General features: G+C 35.4%; 1 protein-coding gene across 6 annotated transcripts; it reads right to left on the reverse strand.

Annotated features, from left to right (window-relative positions):
• Nucleotides 1–522: 522 nt before the first annotated feature.
• Nucleotides 523–18,465, reverse strand: LOC109038561 (zinc finger CCCH domain-containing protein 11A). 6 transcript variants are annotated; one of them, XM_019053652.2, is made up of 6 exons: nt 18,129–18,465; nt 14,700–14,810; nt 13,402–13,519; nt 12,914–13,033; nt 11,621–11,732; nt 523–10,544 (listed from the first exon to the last, which is right to left on the reverse strand). In XM_019053652.2, exons 3-6 carry the CDS (start codon nt 13,462–13,464, stop codon nt 10,531–10,533), a joined length of 309 nt encoding a protein of 102 aa, XP_018909197.1. In that variant the 5' UTR covers nt 13,465–13,519; nt 14,700–14,810; nt 18,129–18,465; the 3' UTR covers nt 523–10,530. The 6 variants fall into 6 exon arrangements, with proteins under 6 accessions (XP_018909197.1, XP_072153730.1, XP_072153731.1 ...); XM_072297629.1 differs by adding an exon at nt 17,130–17,338 and having other exon boundaries at nt 523–11,732; XM_072297630.1 differs by adding an exon at nt 17,365–17,446 and having other exon boundaries at nt 523–11,732.
• Between the last annotated feature and the right edge of the window lie 91 nt (nt 18,466–18,556).

Below are 18,556 nucleotides of genomic sequence, written 5' to 3' on the forward strand. Positions count from 1 at the left end.
TTTTGACCAATCTTTGAGGGCAAGAATAGCATCTTATTTCTTTCATGAGAGACTATTTTTCCTACACTATTCAGCCTAAAGGAATGGACCACTGCAGACAAGGTGCGAATTTAAGCATTACCTACAACAAATGTTTCCTCATCAAAATTTCACATAGAACCAAAGTAACTCCTAATCAATATTTTAACGTTGTTTAATGCATTAATTCAAAAACCCGGCTTATATGATCATGATCTATTGAGAGTTATGCCCACACGAAACAGAATCATCTTAGTAGGCCTCACCTCAATCTTGATGGGGAGTTGCTTTCAAAAATTTCAGTGGTGCAAATCATGTTCTATGCGAAATTTTGAGAAGGAAAGATCTATCGCAATGCTTAAATTCGTTCATTGTCTGGTGATACATTGAGCAATCTTTATCCCATAGTTTTTTTTTATCAAAACTATCTTTTAGATGGGTCATTACAAAATGAAGTGGTAAAATAAAAAATGCTTTGATTGAAATGATAAAAAACGGAAAAAATGCAGTTACAATAAATGAAAGTTGATATATTTAGATACATCAAGGAGGTAAAAATAAGACATTTTATAAACTAACAAATTAAGATCAGATTACAAAATGTATTTCAGTTCTTTCAAAACTCATTATTTTATAAATTTAAAGAAAGAAAAAAAAGGAAAAATGGTGATAAGTGTTTTTTGCTCCTTCAGCTTTGTGAGAAAGAAACATTCCGTATGCTTTAATTCCTCAATAAAACAGTCAACTACAGTCACTGACAGCTATAAGCGTAGCTTCTTTTTTGAACAGTCACATAACATTGATTTGTATCCTTCAGATCTAGACAGATTATTTGGTTTTTTTTTACCAGAAATACAACTGAGCTACAAGGATAATTTTTTCCTGAAAGACCAAAAAAAAAAAGGAAATTTAGATTGCTCATGGGGAAGAGATAAAATGAGCTGAGACCTCAATGAAAAGTATCCCTTCAAATGCTCCACCAAAAAGAGAGGAGATAAAAAAAGGCAATGCTAACCAGATTGACAAGAGACTACTAGACAAGGTAAGAATTAAAGTATTCAGATATATGTTATCTTCTTCAAATTGTCACCTAGAGCACTTGCACAACGAAAATTATCTGGGTACAGAAATTAACTCCTAACCATGATATTAAAATATTTATTTAGCATCTGTTACAAAAAATTTGAATATCCTCCACATATGAAAAACCAGAGTCTACTTGAATCAAACTGCGGACTAAAATAGTTTTGGGAGGCTTTCCAATAAGCACTGTTCTTTGCCTATCCTGTTTTGTTCAAAGTGTAAACAACGAGCAACAGCTGAGCTGAAGCACTGATATTTAGGTTGTCATATTCTCATGCTGCATAGACTGTCGCAATAACATTTAATGTGCGATTTAACTAAACTAGATTATGGTTTTTTCATGAACAGGAAGTTTCAATCCATGCATCGAAAAAGTTAATTTCTTCATTAAAAATTACTTTCAGTAATTTGCCCAGTATAAACCATATTCTACGAAAAATTTGATGTGAAAACATATATTATGATGCTTAAATTCGCACCTCATCTAGTAGTCCTTTGGGTTTGCTGTTTCTCGGCAACAATATTTCCCACTAGAAAAAAATTGCCCTCCTGGAACCAGGGAAAGAAAAAGGGACTGATCTGTCTGTGAAGAAAATGTGTACTATTTGAACATTCTATACTCACTTTAGAGTAAGGTATAAGTAGCAATGACTGATACAAGATGATTAGGATATGTATGAATTTGCTTTTACTTCAATGACTCATGACTCAGAGGCCCACCTTGATAATATTTTCACATCGATTTATTGCTTCTCCACAATGCAAATAAAAACAAAAGGAGATTTTACTTATACGAAAAAAAAAGAAGAAAAAAATGCACTTAGTAGAGCCTTCAAGGTGTTGGCAGGCTTTGGAAAAATGATTCTTAAATATCTATCTACAGATTTATCCAACCCCAGAATCACCAAGTTTACTGCCGCTTTCGATAAGGAATCAACTGCATCAAGAAAGGGTCAATGTTTATCAATAATCATTAAACTGATCTTGGAGTTTTCAGTTTTTCTTTTGCAAATGGGTCAGTTGCGCTGGTTACAGGATTGTGTTTTGATGCTTGATTCTTGAAGATTAGCTAAAAATAATGAGATCTGCCCAAACAGCAACTTTCTACGTTGAATATTAACAGAGGCATCCCGCTATAAAAAATTCGGTTCAAGGTGTCATCCACCGCAGTAGTGACACCCTTAGTTTCTTCCACCTTGCGCTCATCTGAGTTACTTGTTGAGTAACTTGAGCAATGTGTGTTTCCCTGACTGATGATAGCAGAGTGGAAGAAACCGAGGGTGTTACTACCGCAGTGGATGACGTCATAAACCGATTTTTTTAAAGCAGGATATCTCAGTTAATATCGAACGTAGAAAGTTGCTGTTTGGACGGATCTCATTATTTTCAGCTGATTGACAAGAATCAAGCATTATAAAACGATTCTGAGACCAGTGCAACTGACTCATTCCACGTTTTTGAAATTTTTATTCCATCGGTTTCAGAAACTCATTGAATAGAGAAAAATCAAGTGAGGGGAAAAGTCTCACCGTATTTTGGAATAAACTCGGTTTTCCAACGCTGTGAACACCCTGGGCTCTCACGAACATTATGAACAAGTTAATATGCAATCGGAATTGCTTTCAGTCAAGTTGCAGTACAAATCAGACACTTTAAGTTAACTCAAGATCAAATAAACAGAATACTTTCATGTGCTAATTAATACTAAGACAGAAGAGCAGGGTTGCTTAAGCCAAAAAAAAAAAAGAATTTTTTCCAAAGCTAAGGAACCCTGCTTAAACAAAATGGCAAGAATAAGCAAAATATTTCACAAATTACTTGTGTTTTACAAAATGCAGTAGGAGAACAAAATCTATGAGAAGTGTTTGAAAAAGGCAACATTTAGAGCGGTTTCATAATCCTTACTTAGGACTTACAGACCTGCAAGTTAATCTGGTCCCAATGGACCTCTACAATGCTTCAGGGACTTGCGCTTTAAGTACTTTTTTTCACAAAAAATTTCCCGAGAAACACCATGGTTCCACTGGTTTTCTCTGAAACGAACCCCCATGCTCAAAAAGCTCTCAAATGGAGAGAGATCTGTAAGACTGTAATGGAGGGGATCTCTGATGCTATGCTAAGAGTCCACCTCTATATCTAGTCAAACTCCCCATGCACTGATAAAAAGCAAATACATTGGCAGGGTTCTCATGGTTCCAACCTTTGAGTCCCAAAACAAAGTGGGAACCCTACCAATGTATTTGCTCCCTACCTGTGCATGGAGAGTTTAGCTGGATATAGAGGTGAACTCTCAACGTAGCAGGGGGATCCACTCCCTTACCATCTCAACTTCAAGAGATTTTTCCGAGCTTGGGAGTTCTATTCAGAGAAAACCATTGTGAGAGAGACCACCATGTGCCTGGCAAAATTTTCCATGAGAAAAAGTACCTACTTGAAATGCAAATCCTGGACGCAAACAAGAGCTCCATAGCAATCTAATTTAAGAGGGATAGATTTAGTTACCCAAGGCGAAACCAACTCAAAACTAGATTAAAATTTCCACCCTTTACAAGTTCTAGGGCAGCTCCAATGTTTAACTATACTTTACAGGGTTTAATGTACAGTTTTTACTCATCACCTGGTGATACGAGCAAATTCTCATGTAGGGCGTTTTGTTTTGGTTAGGTTCTCATCTCAGTTATTTTAAAAAAGTAATTTGGCTCCTCCCTGCTTAACTTAGTTAAATTTGGTCTGACCATTCTTTCAAAAGCAGAATTTGCCAGAGAATTAATACCAGCATTTTCTTTATTGCATGAATAAACAATGAGTCAACAAATATGAATTTCAGTGTTCCATGAAATTGTTCACATTTTAATATGAGCAGAAACCAAAAAACAAAAGATAAATCAATGAATGAATGAAGCCTAAGGGCATCAAATGGAATCAAAATAATTTCATTTTGTGAAAATTGAAGTTATTTTCTTCAAACAGAATGCATATTAACAAACTTTTCAGGTTTACACAAGTTTAGAAATGTTGTGTGAATGTTATCAAATGTAAAGTAATGAAGTGGTTTCCTCAAAACTTATATTCAGTCAGTGAAACAAATCACATTATATCGGTACTGATCATTTATTGTGCCATATTATGAGCCCCTAATAATGAAGTTTACATTAAATCGAAAAAAGTACCATTAACACTTGGGAGATTTTAACAAGATCTCAAGCATGCCCACCCGCTTCTTTTTGATTACCTGCGATATTTGAAAGACGTCCAATTTTTCCCAAAAATGTTACTAAAACATTGCTGACTTGAGTGGGCTGAAGGATCACAAGAAGGATGCAATTGATCAGGTATCGGGAGCCTCCTTTTGAGACAACTCCACTATAATTACATTCAAAGGCAAAATTTGGTGCATGAGGGGAATAATTGTCTAATTAGACACCAACAATAACCAGCGGTCAGTAAAAAAGCTACACTATCCAACATAATTTTATAAATAAAACAAGGGAACCTAAGAGGGTACTACGTACCCGCTCTAGAGCACACCCACAGCTCTGAGGCAATTAGACTGGATGGCAAACTGATCACACAAGAAAAATTCAGACAGTTAAAATTTGGCTGGTAAATTCCCACTTGGAGAAGCAAAAATTTAAATAAATATAGATACATGTATAAAGTATTTAGTCATCTTCACTTGAAAAGATCGCAGAAAAAAAAAAAAAAAAAAAACACGACGAGTCGATGACTATCTTAATTATTAAAATATGATACTGAGTAAACTAACCTACAATAATGACTCGGCACAAGTACAATTGAAACAAAATACAACAAAAACAGTTAGAATCGAATTAGGAAAAAAAGCAGTTATGAAAATTATCTCAGTTGTAAATTCATGATTTCTAAGTTCTTTAAATGAAAATGAGGCTACCTCACCCATAGAGTAATGGTTGCAGCAATTCGGACAGAGCTTGCGGCCAAAAAAACAGAAAAATTGCTAAATTTATTCGCTCTATATTGGAGTTCTTAAAATGCATTGCAATCTAAAATACAAAAGAGATGTAAAAACCTTGGATAGAAAGGACCTACAAAAAGAATGCACACTAGCCGATTTGTTTCATTTAATCTTACATATATTACATGTATAGATTTAATATATGATAAATGTTACACAGATTTGATATATTATTATTAGAACAGTTCTATTGGTTTTTCTTGTAAGTTATCAAAAGGTTCTACTGACCAATAAGAGAACCCTCACCGATAGCGATCAGAGCTTTCAAAAATGAATTGCATACCGCCGTATTATTAACTACATGGTAATGCAACAATACAGACAGACAAACAGGGCAATGACGCACTGATTCAGAAACCAATTAGTTACAATAAGGGCAGTTTCTAAACAACGACAGCCTTATTGGAGTTTAGTCCTACTTTGAAACGTGTATACCAATAGCTTGCCGACAAAAACCTATGTAAGCACCACCAACCATTTCCTCAGCTGATCTAGGTAATTTTCATTAATTTTAATTTATTTAATTTTTAACCACTGATATTTTACATCCAAGATTCCAAGGTTAATAGTTCTCTGATAGATTGTCAATTCGGATACATACATTGCTTTCCATTTCCAAGGGAATGAGGGCTACTAAAGGCAACATTTTACTCATTTTAAATGCAATGAAAGGAGCATTTGAGTGGCTGACAAATCCTAGACCTACTATTAAAATTTTACCTAAATTTAAATAACTGCTAACTTCATGAAAATCAATTTGCAATTTCAAACAATAAATTTCAATGAGAAGAATCACAAAATTACTCATTGTTTTCTACATTAAGTGAACAAGAAAAAAATTATTTTTGGTTTTCACCGTCACATCGGAACGTACTGATTGCTCAGGGATTGGAAACATTGAATTTGCTAAAAAGCAACCTGAATGCAAAACTCATTCTCAGAAATCAATTTAAGTTTTCAAAATTAAGTCACTTAAAAGCCACTGATTAGAAAAAGCATCATTGCTAAATTTGTTTTTGCGGTTAAAATTGGGGTCCTCTGACAAAAGGTTTGAGTGATTTACACTAAACTTTCATTTTTCGAGAACTGATAGAAATGTTTAGGTGAAGCAATGGAAACTTTTCCAAACTTTCTTAGGAACATTTCCAGCTGCAAGTGAAGAAACTTACATGAGCTGTTTACAGGAAAAAGATAGTATTGCATTTCTGCCACGCTAAGGATAAACACCGTATGAACATTCGTATGTTGCCAAATTTCCTCTGATAAAAACTTATTATAGGAGATAGTTATGCATACTTGGTAATAAAATTTTCAGATATTTTAGATTTAATTGAGAACAAAATCGTCTAAAAAAATAGGGAGGGAAACATTCACAAATTCTTCAATAAATGTTTATTTTACAAGGTCTGTTGAATAAGAAACCGGATTTGGTGATAACTAGCCCACCGTGCGTCTGAATTGGGTTTTCTTGGACTTTCCTAATAGCTGATATACAGTTAAGAGCGCTACATTCACAAATTTGAAAAATTTTAATTAGGCTTGTTGGTACAAGGCTTGAAGTAAGGCAACCTCATTGGTGTTCTGCAATTTTCATGTTTGACCGAACTTGTCGCAATTTTTTTGGTCTTGCGCTACCATTTTCAACCCACACAGATGACTGGAGCTTCGTCTCCATATCGTGGTTGTACACCCAAGTTTCGCCACCGGAAATTATCCTATCCAAAAATGTAGGATCGTTGTTAGAACGTTCAAGAAGCTCAAGGAAAATTGACACTCGGTTGGATTTTTGTTTGACGGACAATGATCACGGGACAAGTTTAGCTGTGACTCGATGCATGCCTAAATATTCTGTCAAAACTGTATGTACACAGCCTTCAGAAATATCACCGTGTTTAGCAAGCTTGAGAATCATTAAATGACCATTTTCTAGCTCTTTTGCCCGCACTTTCTCCACATGATAAATGTCAGTTGCTGTTGATGGTCGATTCCCGTGCTCCTTATCTTCGACGGACTTTTGACCACTTTTGAACTTTTTAAATCACTCGAAACACTGGGAACGACTCATACAATGATCTTGGTAAAATTTACTTCACATATTTAAAGTTTTGGTGCAGGGGATACCGAGTTTAAAACAAAATTTAATGTTAAATCTTTGCTCTATAAGTGATCGCATCATTAAAATCGCAGATGGCACCAGACTTACTCATATTCAAGGTGACACAGAATGAACACTGATCAAGATAAACAAAATCTGTGAATCTAGCGTTCTTCAATTGTTATCAGCTATCAGGAAAGTCCAAGAAAATCTAATTAGGACGCACAATGGGCTAGTTATTACCAAAATACGGTTTCTTATTTAACAGACCTTGCATCAAAGGAAATTTCGAGATGTATGCAGGCTCATACAGCATTCCATGGTATGTACCATGATTCCATTTTCCATGATACTTTTTGCTAAAAGCACCTCAATTGACATTTACACAAAATAAACCACCACAATTTAAAAAATATGTATGTTAAGTAATTACATATACAGGTTACTTGTATGAGACCATGACAAACAGAAATGAGGTTCAAACAAACACATTTTTTCCCACAATTTTTGTTGATCATTCATATTGTGTTGAAAACAGCCAACATTTTTGGCTTTTTTTTGAATGCTGATAAATTGCTTGGAGTTGCATGTTACTGTCAGTTACACCATATAGAGAGCGATTTCATAAGACACTTTTAAGGCTAGAATCGCCGAGAGAACATAGAAAATTTTACTGTGAGTTTTTTTAATAATAAAAAAAGGGGGAAAAAAACAGTTGTTTGTACAGAAAATTAATCTTCACCTGCCAAACTAGCAACAATTTTCATTCAATACTGAGAAAACTGAGATTAATTACAGGGAAGGAAATACTTAGGTAAGTCCTTTCACTCAGCTCAGCTGACATACTTATAAGAAAAATAAATTTAGTGCAACATTTTAGCAAAGTTATGAAAAAGTTAATGAGAAAGTGAAGTGTAAGTCTGGGGCTAAAATAGGTATTGATTCAAAAATCTACCATGAAAGCGATTGTAAACAACTTGTTGATGCATAGCATGCATAAAACGAACAAAAATGGATTTACCTCCGATTAGAACAAAGCCTTTGCTAAAATGGTAGTAAGTAAATTGAGTGAACTTTCAGGAGGCGCAAATATAATTAATTACATTCTTCTTTTCAAAGGTAGCACAAAATATGTTCATCTCGGCTTGCACATGCCATAAAAAGATCTTTGCATCAAATCTAATTCAACTCATTTCATCTCGCCCTCAACAGTCTAAGGAAACATGGTAACAACGATGACTCGATGGAGCTGTTGATCTGAACAATCAGACGTAACTTTTACGACAGAGAAAGTAAACATAAACTAAGTAAACGATAACTACTCAAAATAAAATTTCTCTTCCAACAGTTACAGAAAGAAAATTAAGGCAAACAAAACAAAATAACAAATGGTTAACAAGTTATCTGCTAGCTTCTTACAAGAAAATCAGTTACTTAAATCAAACGAGTTAAGCTCTACGAAAAGTTCCCTGTTGGACAAATGGGATTTGTTGGATGAAAAACCTAACAAAAAGAGAAAAAGTCCTGGCAAAAAAGAGGAAAAGAATCTGCCATACTTTGAGTGTTGCCACTAATGATCAGCTCATCAATAACTGATTGGGTTAAGGTACTTCTGCTTGTGTTTTAATCTCTGTAATTTGATCGGGAAGACAAGAATTAAGGAATTAGTCCGGTTTCAGCAGGGGTTTTTTTTCATTCAACAACTCTGTTTCACATGAATACTGTCGTCTTAGGGGAGAGCGCCATATGAGCCTTCAGACGTTGTCAATTTTCCTTGGATAAAATATGAATTTTCAGGGAAATCTAGTAACGTTATTCTTCCAATTTTTCACAGACTTTTAGGTACAATCGGATCTGAATTATCTGAAAATTTCAAAAGAAAACATTTCTAATTCTCTTTAAAAATAAACGTTATATTGGAGGCAATTTGGCAACTCTCAAATGTTCATACAGCGTTTTCCCTTAAATCGGCAGATAAGGCAAGAAAACAAGATAAGAGATAAAGCACTTTTTCAAGGGTTTTCTCTTAAAATCATACATAAACACAGTAGACACAACCTACAGTTCCAAAAGCAATTCCTAGGTGAGACATAGAAATCTTCATTTGACATAGATCAAAAGAGAGATGTATGATATCATTTACGCACTGCAATGTATTTAACATTAAATGTCTACTCATATTTCTCACTTGAAAAAAATTCTCTGATCCATCCTTGGTACGATCTTTATTAATGCAACATTTTGGAGAAAAACACATAGCATAGTGCTTCAATTTAGACACTGTCTACTAATTCATTGAGTAAAAGGTGGCTTTAGACAAACGCACTGATTAATGAAAATCACTCAAGCATTGAGAAATTAAAATGAGCCGAGGGGAAAATTGAAAGTTTCGTTAATTTATTAGCTTACTTCGGTATAATTTAAGGGCAACTGGAAAGTTTTCAATGAATAAGATAAAAAAAGAAATATAAGACCAAAGCTTGCAATTTTTGAAAAATGGAAAAAGTGGGAGCAGGACAGCTTTGGAAGCACTGGTTGAAAAGAAAACGAAAAAAAAAATTAGGCCTTGAATGAAGAGGATTTTCAAATGTCAGAAATCATGTTTCAATTGTAAAGCGACCAGACTGTTATCAATCATAATCATATTTTTCACTGCAGTGCTGGCGATGAGTATGGAGTGAAAATAACTTGTTTCTTCACACGGCTCAGCATTAGTCATGTTTAACTTTTGAGTGTGTTTGAAAGAGAGAGAGACAAATAATTTGAAGTATTTTTCCGCCAAAAAATTGGAGATCATTGGAAAAACATGAAAAAAACATTTGGTCAAAAAGAACGGGCAGCTCATTCCATTTGCACTGAATGATCGCAGAAATGAGTGCCACAATGGTGAGGGCAAGATAAAGTGACCCCGTGGTACTGTGTCCAAGCACTAAAGCAAATGTAAATACAGTTATTAATTAATTACGGTACAAATTGAAATTCAGAGCACCCTAAACATAAAGGCATTTGGGAAAAACTCTTGCTTCAAAGAAATACATTATTTTTAGATGTATTTAATAAATTCTACTAGGACGTGATGTTCTGGTCAACAATTTTTCAAACAATCTGGTCAGCTTTTGACTCTGGGCATGAAATAGAGATTCCAATATAAATAACTATACTTTGTACAATACCGCAGTAGCGTAACATGCTTTTGTTTTGGGCATAGCACACAACGACACTGTATCAGAACACTTTAGTTAATAAGAAATCAAGTTGCCCTAAATGGAAAGAGGAGTATATTGCTGATTGGATGAAAACCGCTATGGTAGTCTCGTGGAAAACTGGAAGCTCACTTTTTTCACCCTTTCAAACCTGAAATAGTTTCGATTCATGAATGTCAGTTTATCCAATTTCACAATAAAATCAAAACCAAAGATATAAACAATGGGATATGAAACAGAAAGGGCAAAACACGTACAAGGAGGTTCCTGAATTGTGGAAAAGTGTGGTTGTGTTTGATTAAGAGAGTTTTCTGATTTTTCTGTACAATGGGAGCTCCAGAAAAATATAAGAATAGCACAGATAATGATTCCCTCTAGAATCGGAGAAAATAATAGTACAATACTTTCAAGGTACTAAAAGTTATGTGAGTACCATGACTTTAACCCATTGACTTAATTGGACTAGCTGGACTCATCGTCAACATACCGAGCAAGACCTAAATTGGCGGAGACTTTGTGTTTCTGTTAATGTATTTTAAATAAGTTTCCAACAATTAGCATTACTTGTCAAGACGTATACAAGCAATGAATCAGACTCAACATAAAGTACAGCAGGTAATTTTATACTTTGCAAAAATAATTCAGTTTTAGCTCACCAATGGGCTTAGCATGACTTCGATATTTGGTTACTTTAGGTCCAGCTTGCTAGTATAGAAATTTTGACAGAAGTAACTAATTGCAATTTTTTACGATCTTTTCGAAAATATTATCAATGCGCACTGTTTAAATTTTCGACATTATTGGGTGAGCTATAGCTCTACTTACGAGAGTTCAAAGTTGACTTGGCGCTTGTGTATGTGGACAATAAATAAGGCAATGGGTTAAACATTCCGTAAACAAAAATTTATCAACACTCAAACTTTCAAAATTAAATAATCGCAAATCACTTACAAAGGTTCCTGCCAAGAGAAACATTGATTCTAAAAAAATGAGAAACCCTATAACCACTAATTTGTGAAACATTGATAAAGTTTTTGTGAGACTGAGTCTGGCATTTAGGTATGTAAAAAGACAAGAATTTTTGAGATGCAGTTCTTCAATGTTTTTCTGGGAGGCCGGGTTACACCAGCCGAAGAGAAGGTTCTCTACACAAATTGTAGGGCGAACGGGTAAACACTTCTCTTAGGATGACGAGCCTTAATTTGAAATATTATTTACTGACGTTACCTTCCGTTGTTGCTACATTGTCTCGAGGTACTGAGTGCTGGAAAGGGCAATGTGGTTTGGTACAACCGGTTGGCTGCATCTCCCAATAGCATGGTATCATTTTCCGGTTTTTCTGAAAATCAACAAGAGAAATCATTAGGGCTGTGCGAATAGTGAATTTTCCGAACGAAGCAAATAGCGAATAATTACAGCAACTATTCGCGAATAGCAAAGCGAATAATTTAAGTCAATTATTCACAGCTACAAATAGTAAAACGAATAATCGGAAATGACTTTTTTAAGTGTGCGAATATTACAAAAGTCGACAAAAAAAATGTGACTAATTTTTAAGAATTTTCCATTTGCTCATACGCCTGCACAGAAAACAATGAAATGCTATGATAGTAGTCTAGGCTGTTAAGAATTTGTTCGAAGATCCCTAGATCCTGGCTTGACTGTCCCTGCAGTTACGTATGCATTTCCAGGATTTGAAGGTAACTGCGCGGGCAGTCAAGCTAGTATCGAAGGATCACTAGACACATTTTAGTATTTTATTTTTTTCGCTTTAAATAAAAATGTGTTTATGAACTTTTTTTTTCAATTTCAGAAATTTCTGTGTCTTTCAATCCTTGATTTGGGCTCTTCGCTTATTCCCCCAATCGCAATCGCGCTCGCTGTTCGTAAACTCGGCAAAGTCGGTAAAGATCAAAGGAGATCCGCCGTTCGCGATGTCTCGGGTGGAAGCGGAAGCCTTGCGCAGGTCCTCGCAACGTTTCACGATTGTCACTCGGAAATTCGTTATTTTTGATGGCGCGAATATTTGAAAATGTCAGTTCAAAAATTCACTATTCGCGAAAGCGCGATCATTCGCAATTTGCGAATAGTGCGCGAGACAGACGAAGCGAATATTCGCCGAAGATTCACGGCGCGAATAGTCGGAATTGCGAATACTCGCACAGCCCTAGAAATCATTGAACTAAAGAGTTAACAGTAATTAGTATACTTTCATTGATATCATGTTGAATTTTCATTTTAATCAGAAATAACCGAGATCGAAGTACGCTTTTTTATTAGGATAATCTTTCCAATGAAAGGGATTTGAAAAAAAGGTTCTTGAAAATTCAGAAAAACTAAATGGATAATTTTTTGGCTAGCTTTGGACCATAGAAGCTCACATTTTAAAACATTTAATCTATTGTTATTTCATTTTGATTGGGAAAAAAATTTCCATAAAAATCCATATCTGAAAGGTGAAGACCAGCAGGTTTCACACCAAATGATTCTTGGGAGAGATAAAGAAAAGAATGAATATACCTTTAGTAGCATGTGTCGGAGATTGCAATGAGAATTGATACATTTTCCCTGCTGCCAGAGATTACACGTTACTTCACAACCTAATGCAGTCGGTTCATGCCTGAACAGGCACTCTGAACCCTGAAAAATAAAGAAAATTAATGAGAAGGGGCAACCAACGACATTTTCACTCAAAAATTGAGTAGCTTATTATAGCTTTTCAAAAATCAAAATGAAGAACTTTACAAGGGTCTCAAATGACTTTAATTAAGAATTTTAGATGAATTTCTATGGAATTCAAAAAAAATTATCTGGAATAAAAGAGGACTTAAGTAAGAAAAAAGAAAAAAATTAAGGTCTTAAAAAAGCTTTGAAAGTTTTCTATTATTGTATCCTCCCTTAGTGAAGAAGCTAATGTGAGAATGGGTACAAATGTATGAATGCGTAAAAATGAATAAGGTAATAATGGTAAAAAGTGGCCATCTTCTTAACGGAGACAGCTGCCTTACCTTTGTGCATGTAGAGTAGTAATAGAAGTAGCAGTCATCATTTTTCCGACTTCCACTTTCCATTTTAAATTTATTCTACTTAGCTAGCGTACCTATGAGCAGGAACAAACGAAAAGACCTGGAAATGACCAAAAGAAAAGACTATTATCCTATAATAACATTAAAGTTGAGAATCTACTCATTTAAGAAATGCATCCTAGATGAGACAGGGGTAAGACATTTGGATGAAAAATGACACACTTCATTGATAAGTTTTCAAAATTGGTTGAGTCACAGAAATGACATTAGGAACAGATGCTGCTCTGCCTTATGCATGACCAAACTTTTGAATGTCTTTCATAAGGCCGGTGGTTGCATACTGCCTCAAAAAAATCTACCTCCATCATCAATTCACCACCACCTGTGTTCAAAACTCACCTTTGAGTTTCAGGAGCCATGCGGCGCATCAAGCCACTTGGCCATTTATGGGGACCATTGAAGATTTTTTGGGAGCCAGATTGACTTTTTGCCTATAAATCACAGCGCATTCAGTGAACAGTTGGACGCAAGATGTTTTAGTTACAGGACTAGTAACTGTAACTTGGGGGAAATTTCGATAAATCATTAAACAGAAAAATAAGTTTTTTTTTTTTTTGGGGGGAGGGGGGGCAATTTTTAGGGGCCACGTTGGCACAGAGCCTTCATTTTTTAAGCGCCATGACCGATTTCTTAGATGCATTAGGCGCGTTGGCACCTGTGAGTTTCAAACACTGACCACCACCCTCTCTTTTTTCATTCCTCGCCAGGAGGATAGAGAGTTTTTGGCCTATACATTTCTTGTGACCGCCTTAAAATTGCTGCCCACATAAAACTACTTCCCCATAATATTTTTTGAGGCATTAACCACACAAGACTGCGAATTGTTATTGCATAAAAGAGCATGCTTCACTCCTTTCTTTGTAAAAAAGAAGTAAGTTACTCACATAGTTTCCTTGGCTAAAAGTAATGGACTCGTTGGTTTCCTTCTAAATATAACACATTTAATGGTTTTCCGCATTAAAATGCCTTTTGCCTCTACCTTACTTCCCCATTTTGAGGTGCCTTTACAATCCTCTCAGGATAGGTCAATCGAGCACTTTCAGAATACTTACTTTTGGGCAGCGAAAAGATCATTTTTTCGTCATGAAAATTGAGAAAAATGATCTTGACAGAGTCTAATTACATTAACTTGGATCATTTTATCTCAGGTTGCGTACAGCCAAATTTTGTTGGAAACAATAGATGTTAAGAGAAGAATGTAAATTTAGTGTAATACTTACTTGAAATATTCTCCTGAAACAGACAGCTGAGAAAACTATGTTGTGTGTGAGGTTCTTCAAAACTAATGCTCTTGATTACTCTACAACAATCAGCATTCTCTGGGAAGCAAACTATGATCAAGAGAAAAAAAATAAATCAGTTGACACAGATATTGAAGCAGGAAAAACATAATATTTAATGTGACTCCCAGAAAAAGTGGTTCAGAGTTGGAGCAGTAGCAGCTTATTTCAGTAAGTTAAAATGATGAATATCAAAATTAAAGAGGCACTCTGCCAAGACATTCTGAGTAGTGTAAAATAAAAGGTAATCAGTAGAAAAATACTGCATTTCGTCAATCTTCAAAGATCCTGAGTTATTAAAAAAATTTCAATGTGATAGGAGAAAACTGTTGTCATTTTGGAACTTGGCAAGCATACTTACTTCAGGTAAACTTAGAAAATGAATAGATCAATGGGCATATTGCAAACTTTTGCTAGAGCAAAAATAAGAGTTGTATCTATCAGTAAATGCCTCAAAAATGACAATGAGCGCCTTGACAAAGTCTGAAATGCACTCCTAACTTCACAATCTGCATCAGAAATTTGCATTTTTTTGAGCTTCCCCCTTCAAAAACAATACTACAGTACAGGTGAACATTTAGTTAGAGGTGTCGTTCTTTCCGACCCCTGTCCACTAGGATACTGCACAATATTCAACTAGGCCGACACCAATTCGCCAAAACACATGTGCCTGGACGAGATTTCAACAATTTGTTGAAAACCTAGGGTGTTTACATTCACGATTTCTTCACATTGATAAAGTTCCACTTTGGTTGACCTTGTGCTCCTGATTGCGATTTACGCGCAGAAGCGTCAGCTATGTTGGGTATTACCGTTGCAAAAGAGTTGGGTGAAACGACTCCTCTAATGAAATGTTCACCTGTGCTGATTTAGAAGCGGGAAGCTCAAAAAAACGCAAATTTTTTGCGCAGATTGTGAAGTTAGGAGTGCATTTTAAACTTTGCCAATACGCTCACCATGATTTCTGAGACATTTACTGATAGAAACTACTCTTATTTTTTTGCTACGGCAAAATTTTGCAGCAGGCCCATTGTTCAAAAATGCAAATTTGTTAAAAAATGGGGTTCACAGAAAAAATTAAGTTGCTGACTTAACAATTCAATTGCTTAAAAAAGTGACTGCAATGTTTCAATGTAGATTTCACAACACAAAAATACTACTTTGACCACCCCTGTGGTTAAATTAGCTTACAATAGTGGTTAAAGTAGCAATTTTTTGTAGTAAAATCTCCGTTGAAACATTGCAGTCACTTTTTTTAGCAATTTAATTGTTAAATCAGCAATTTAATTTTTTCCGTATTCCTCCTAGAAAACCCCATTTGATTTTGACGATCCTTTCGAACCTCTAGAGATTGAGCGAAAGCGAGATTGTTTCTGCTAGAATTTGCTTTTTCATCACTTTGAATAATTGCACGAGATCCATTGTCAATTACGAAATTTTTCATTAAAACTTATCGAAATAAGCAGCATCCTAGGAAAGGGAGCACTCAATACTAAGAAATTGTGATACAAGTGGCTCCAATCCAGGTAAGGTACGTCAGAGAGATTCCAATGGAGCTGAGAATAATTTTATAGTGAATTTCGATATGCTTTCTGATAAAAAAAGAATAGGAGAAATTGTAGCTGACCTATGCTATGAGAATGCTGGATTTTCACTTAAGTATTATTTTTGGGGAAACTGGACCGATAAGAAAGAGAGATAACTGTGAAATTTCCGCAGTAGTGAATAAAAAACAAGAAAATTACAAACTTTCAAAATTGTTTACTACTGTAAGAACATACAGCTATCGTTCATAATACAGCTGGTTCACCTCCGGATAGGTCGGGTTCCGTTAGAGACTATCAGCTGTAATTTTCTGCCAATGACCAAAGTTTTATTGTTCTTTTTTTTATTTTTTTTAACTAGCCCTCAAGGGCTAATCCCATCTGTCTGCATCTTTTCCAGCGCTTTTTCCTAACCTTTTAAACTAATAGCCTTATCATATTTTTCCTGAAACAAGTACAGTCCCTAATTTGCTACTACCTACGAGCCGAACTCCTTCCACCTGTAGCACCCGCATAGGAGTTCACCATCACCTGCTTTAAGTGCCTATATTACCATTTTTTGAATCTTTAGCCTTGAAATAATTTTTTCCAAAAGTCGTTGAATACTATTCTTTTACCGGGGGGGAGTGAGCCGTCAGCTCTGAGAGGCAGGGAGAAGGGTCTTGCTCAATCTCTTGGAATCCTCAGGCAAGATATGGTTGACGGGGCGCAGGTTACCTATTGCGAATTCCCCTGATTCACCGAACTTTGAAAGTTCATTACTTTCTTTACATTTCCGACATTAGAAATTTCACAATTATCTTTCTCTATCAGTAATTTAACTCACCTGAAAGTTGAAATTCAATAGTCTTTTGTACTGTAGTTATTTCGAAAAAACACACTCTTAGAGGAGAACAATACGGAGTGTTTTGGGCTGACAAACTTCCGACAACATCAATGATTTTTGGATTATGAAATAATTTGATTCTTGTAGAATCTGTGTTCAAAATAGAATTATCACTTCTGAGGAACCTTATCTTTACAGCAGTAAGTAACCTGTAAAATCTCTGATAAGTAAGTACCAATTATCATGATGAAACTTTCCACATCATGAAGTCGATCAGTTAACTTGAGACATAAGTACATCAAAGGAGCTGTCTAGCCCTAAAAAGACACAGAAAAAGCTGTGAGATGGCATAGTAGAGTACATTGTGATAAGCGCATCATTAAAAGCTGCAAGAATGTAACAGCTGCAGTTTCCAGTTTGAGGTTAGAGCCATGCAAGATGCATGAAAACAATATCTCTGACCAATAGATTCAGTATTCAGAATAACAACAGATTCAGATCAGCCAAAAACGATAGTAATAAAAACTAAGGTAGTGTGAACTCAAAAATAGAAAAATAACTACTATAAGGCAAATAGGTACCAGATGTTTTTGATCAGATGCGTGACCAGTGACTAAGTAGTTCCAAAAGATAACATCGATCAAGTTGAAAATGATGAAAAGAAAATTACGAGACAACAAGTTCATTACTTGAGTTGGAATTAAAAATACTCAACACAGAAATAAAAATTAAATCTGGCCATTGTAATCACTGATAAGTAACTGAACAGTAAAGAACTAATGGTAAAGCAATTGGTAGGGTATTTGCTTGATTCACTCTTATCACAAATCATAAAAAGATAAGGGTTCCTTATAGATGGAAGACGAGGGGCTATTTAAGTACCGAACAGCGAGTTTGGGGTCAGGGAATAGTTCTAGTGAGAATCAGTAATTATGTTTTGAAGCTGATGCAAAAAATTAGAAACAAATGGGTAAAAAATCGTTAAAAAACTATACATACCTTCCTGTGCACTGGTCAGGTGGATTGGGTAGGTACAATAAATTTTGACTAAAAACGTCAAGACATCTTGAAAATGCGCTTGATTCTCGAGTCTTGGCTGAAACTCAAAGACAGAACTGTGGTTAGAATTAACAAACTCGAAAAAATTTCAGACTTTTTCGATCCGTAACGAGTGAAACGACCGTCGCCTAACGTCTCGTGCCGTCGTGCGATAGTGTGAGGAGGCGATCGCGATCGTGAACCCGTGAACGAAAAGAGTGAGACAAGAAACCCATGAACTATCTGATAAAACAAACAAGAACGAGAGAGAAATAAGATGATAAAAGAAGTGAATTCTACAGAGATGATGATTGCACGTATGACCCGGGACAAAGCAATAAAAGCGGAGGTAATATTGTTTACAAACCATTTTCTTACGTCATCTGTCG

Source organism: Bemisia tabaci, chromosome 3 (assembly GCF_918797505.1).
Source record: "Bemisia tabaci chromosome 3, PGI_BMITA_v3".
Taxonomy (NCBI): Eukaryota; Metazoa; Arthropoda; class Insecta; order Hemiptera; family Aleyrodidae; genus Bemisia; species Bemisia tabaci.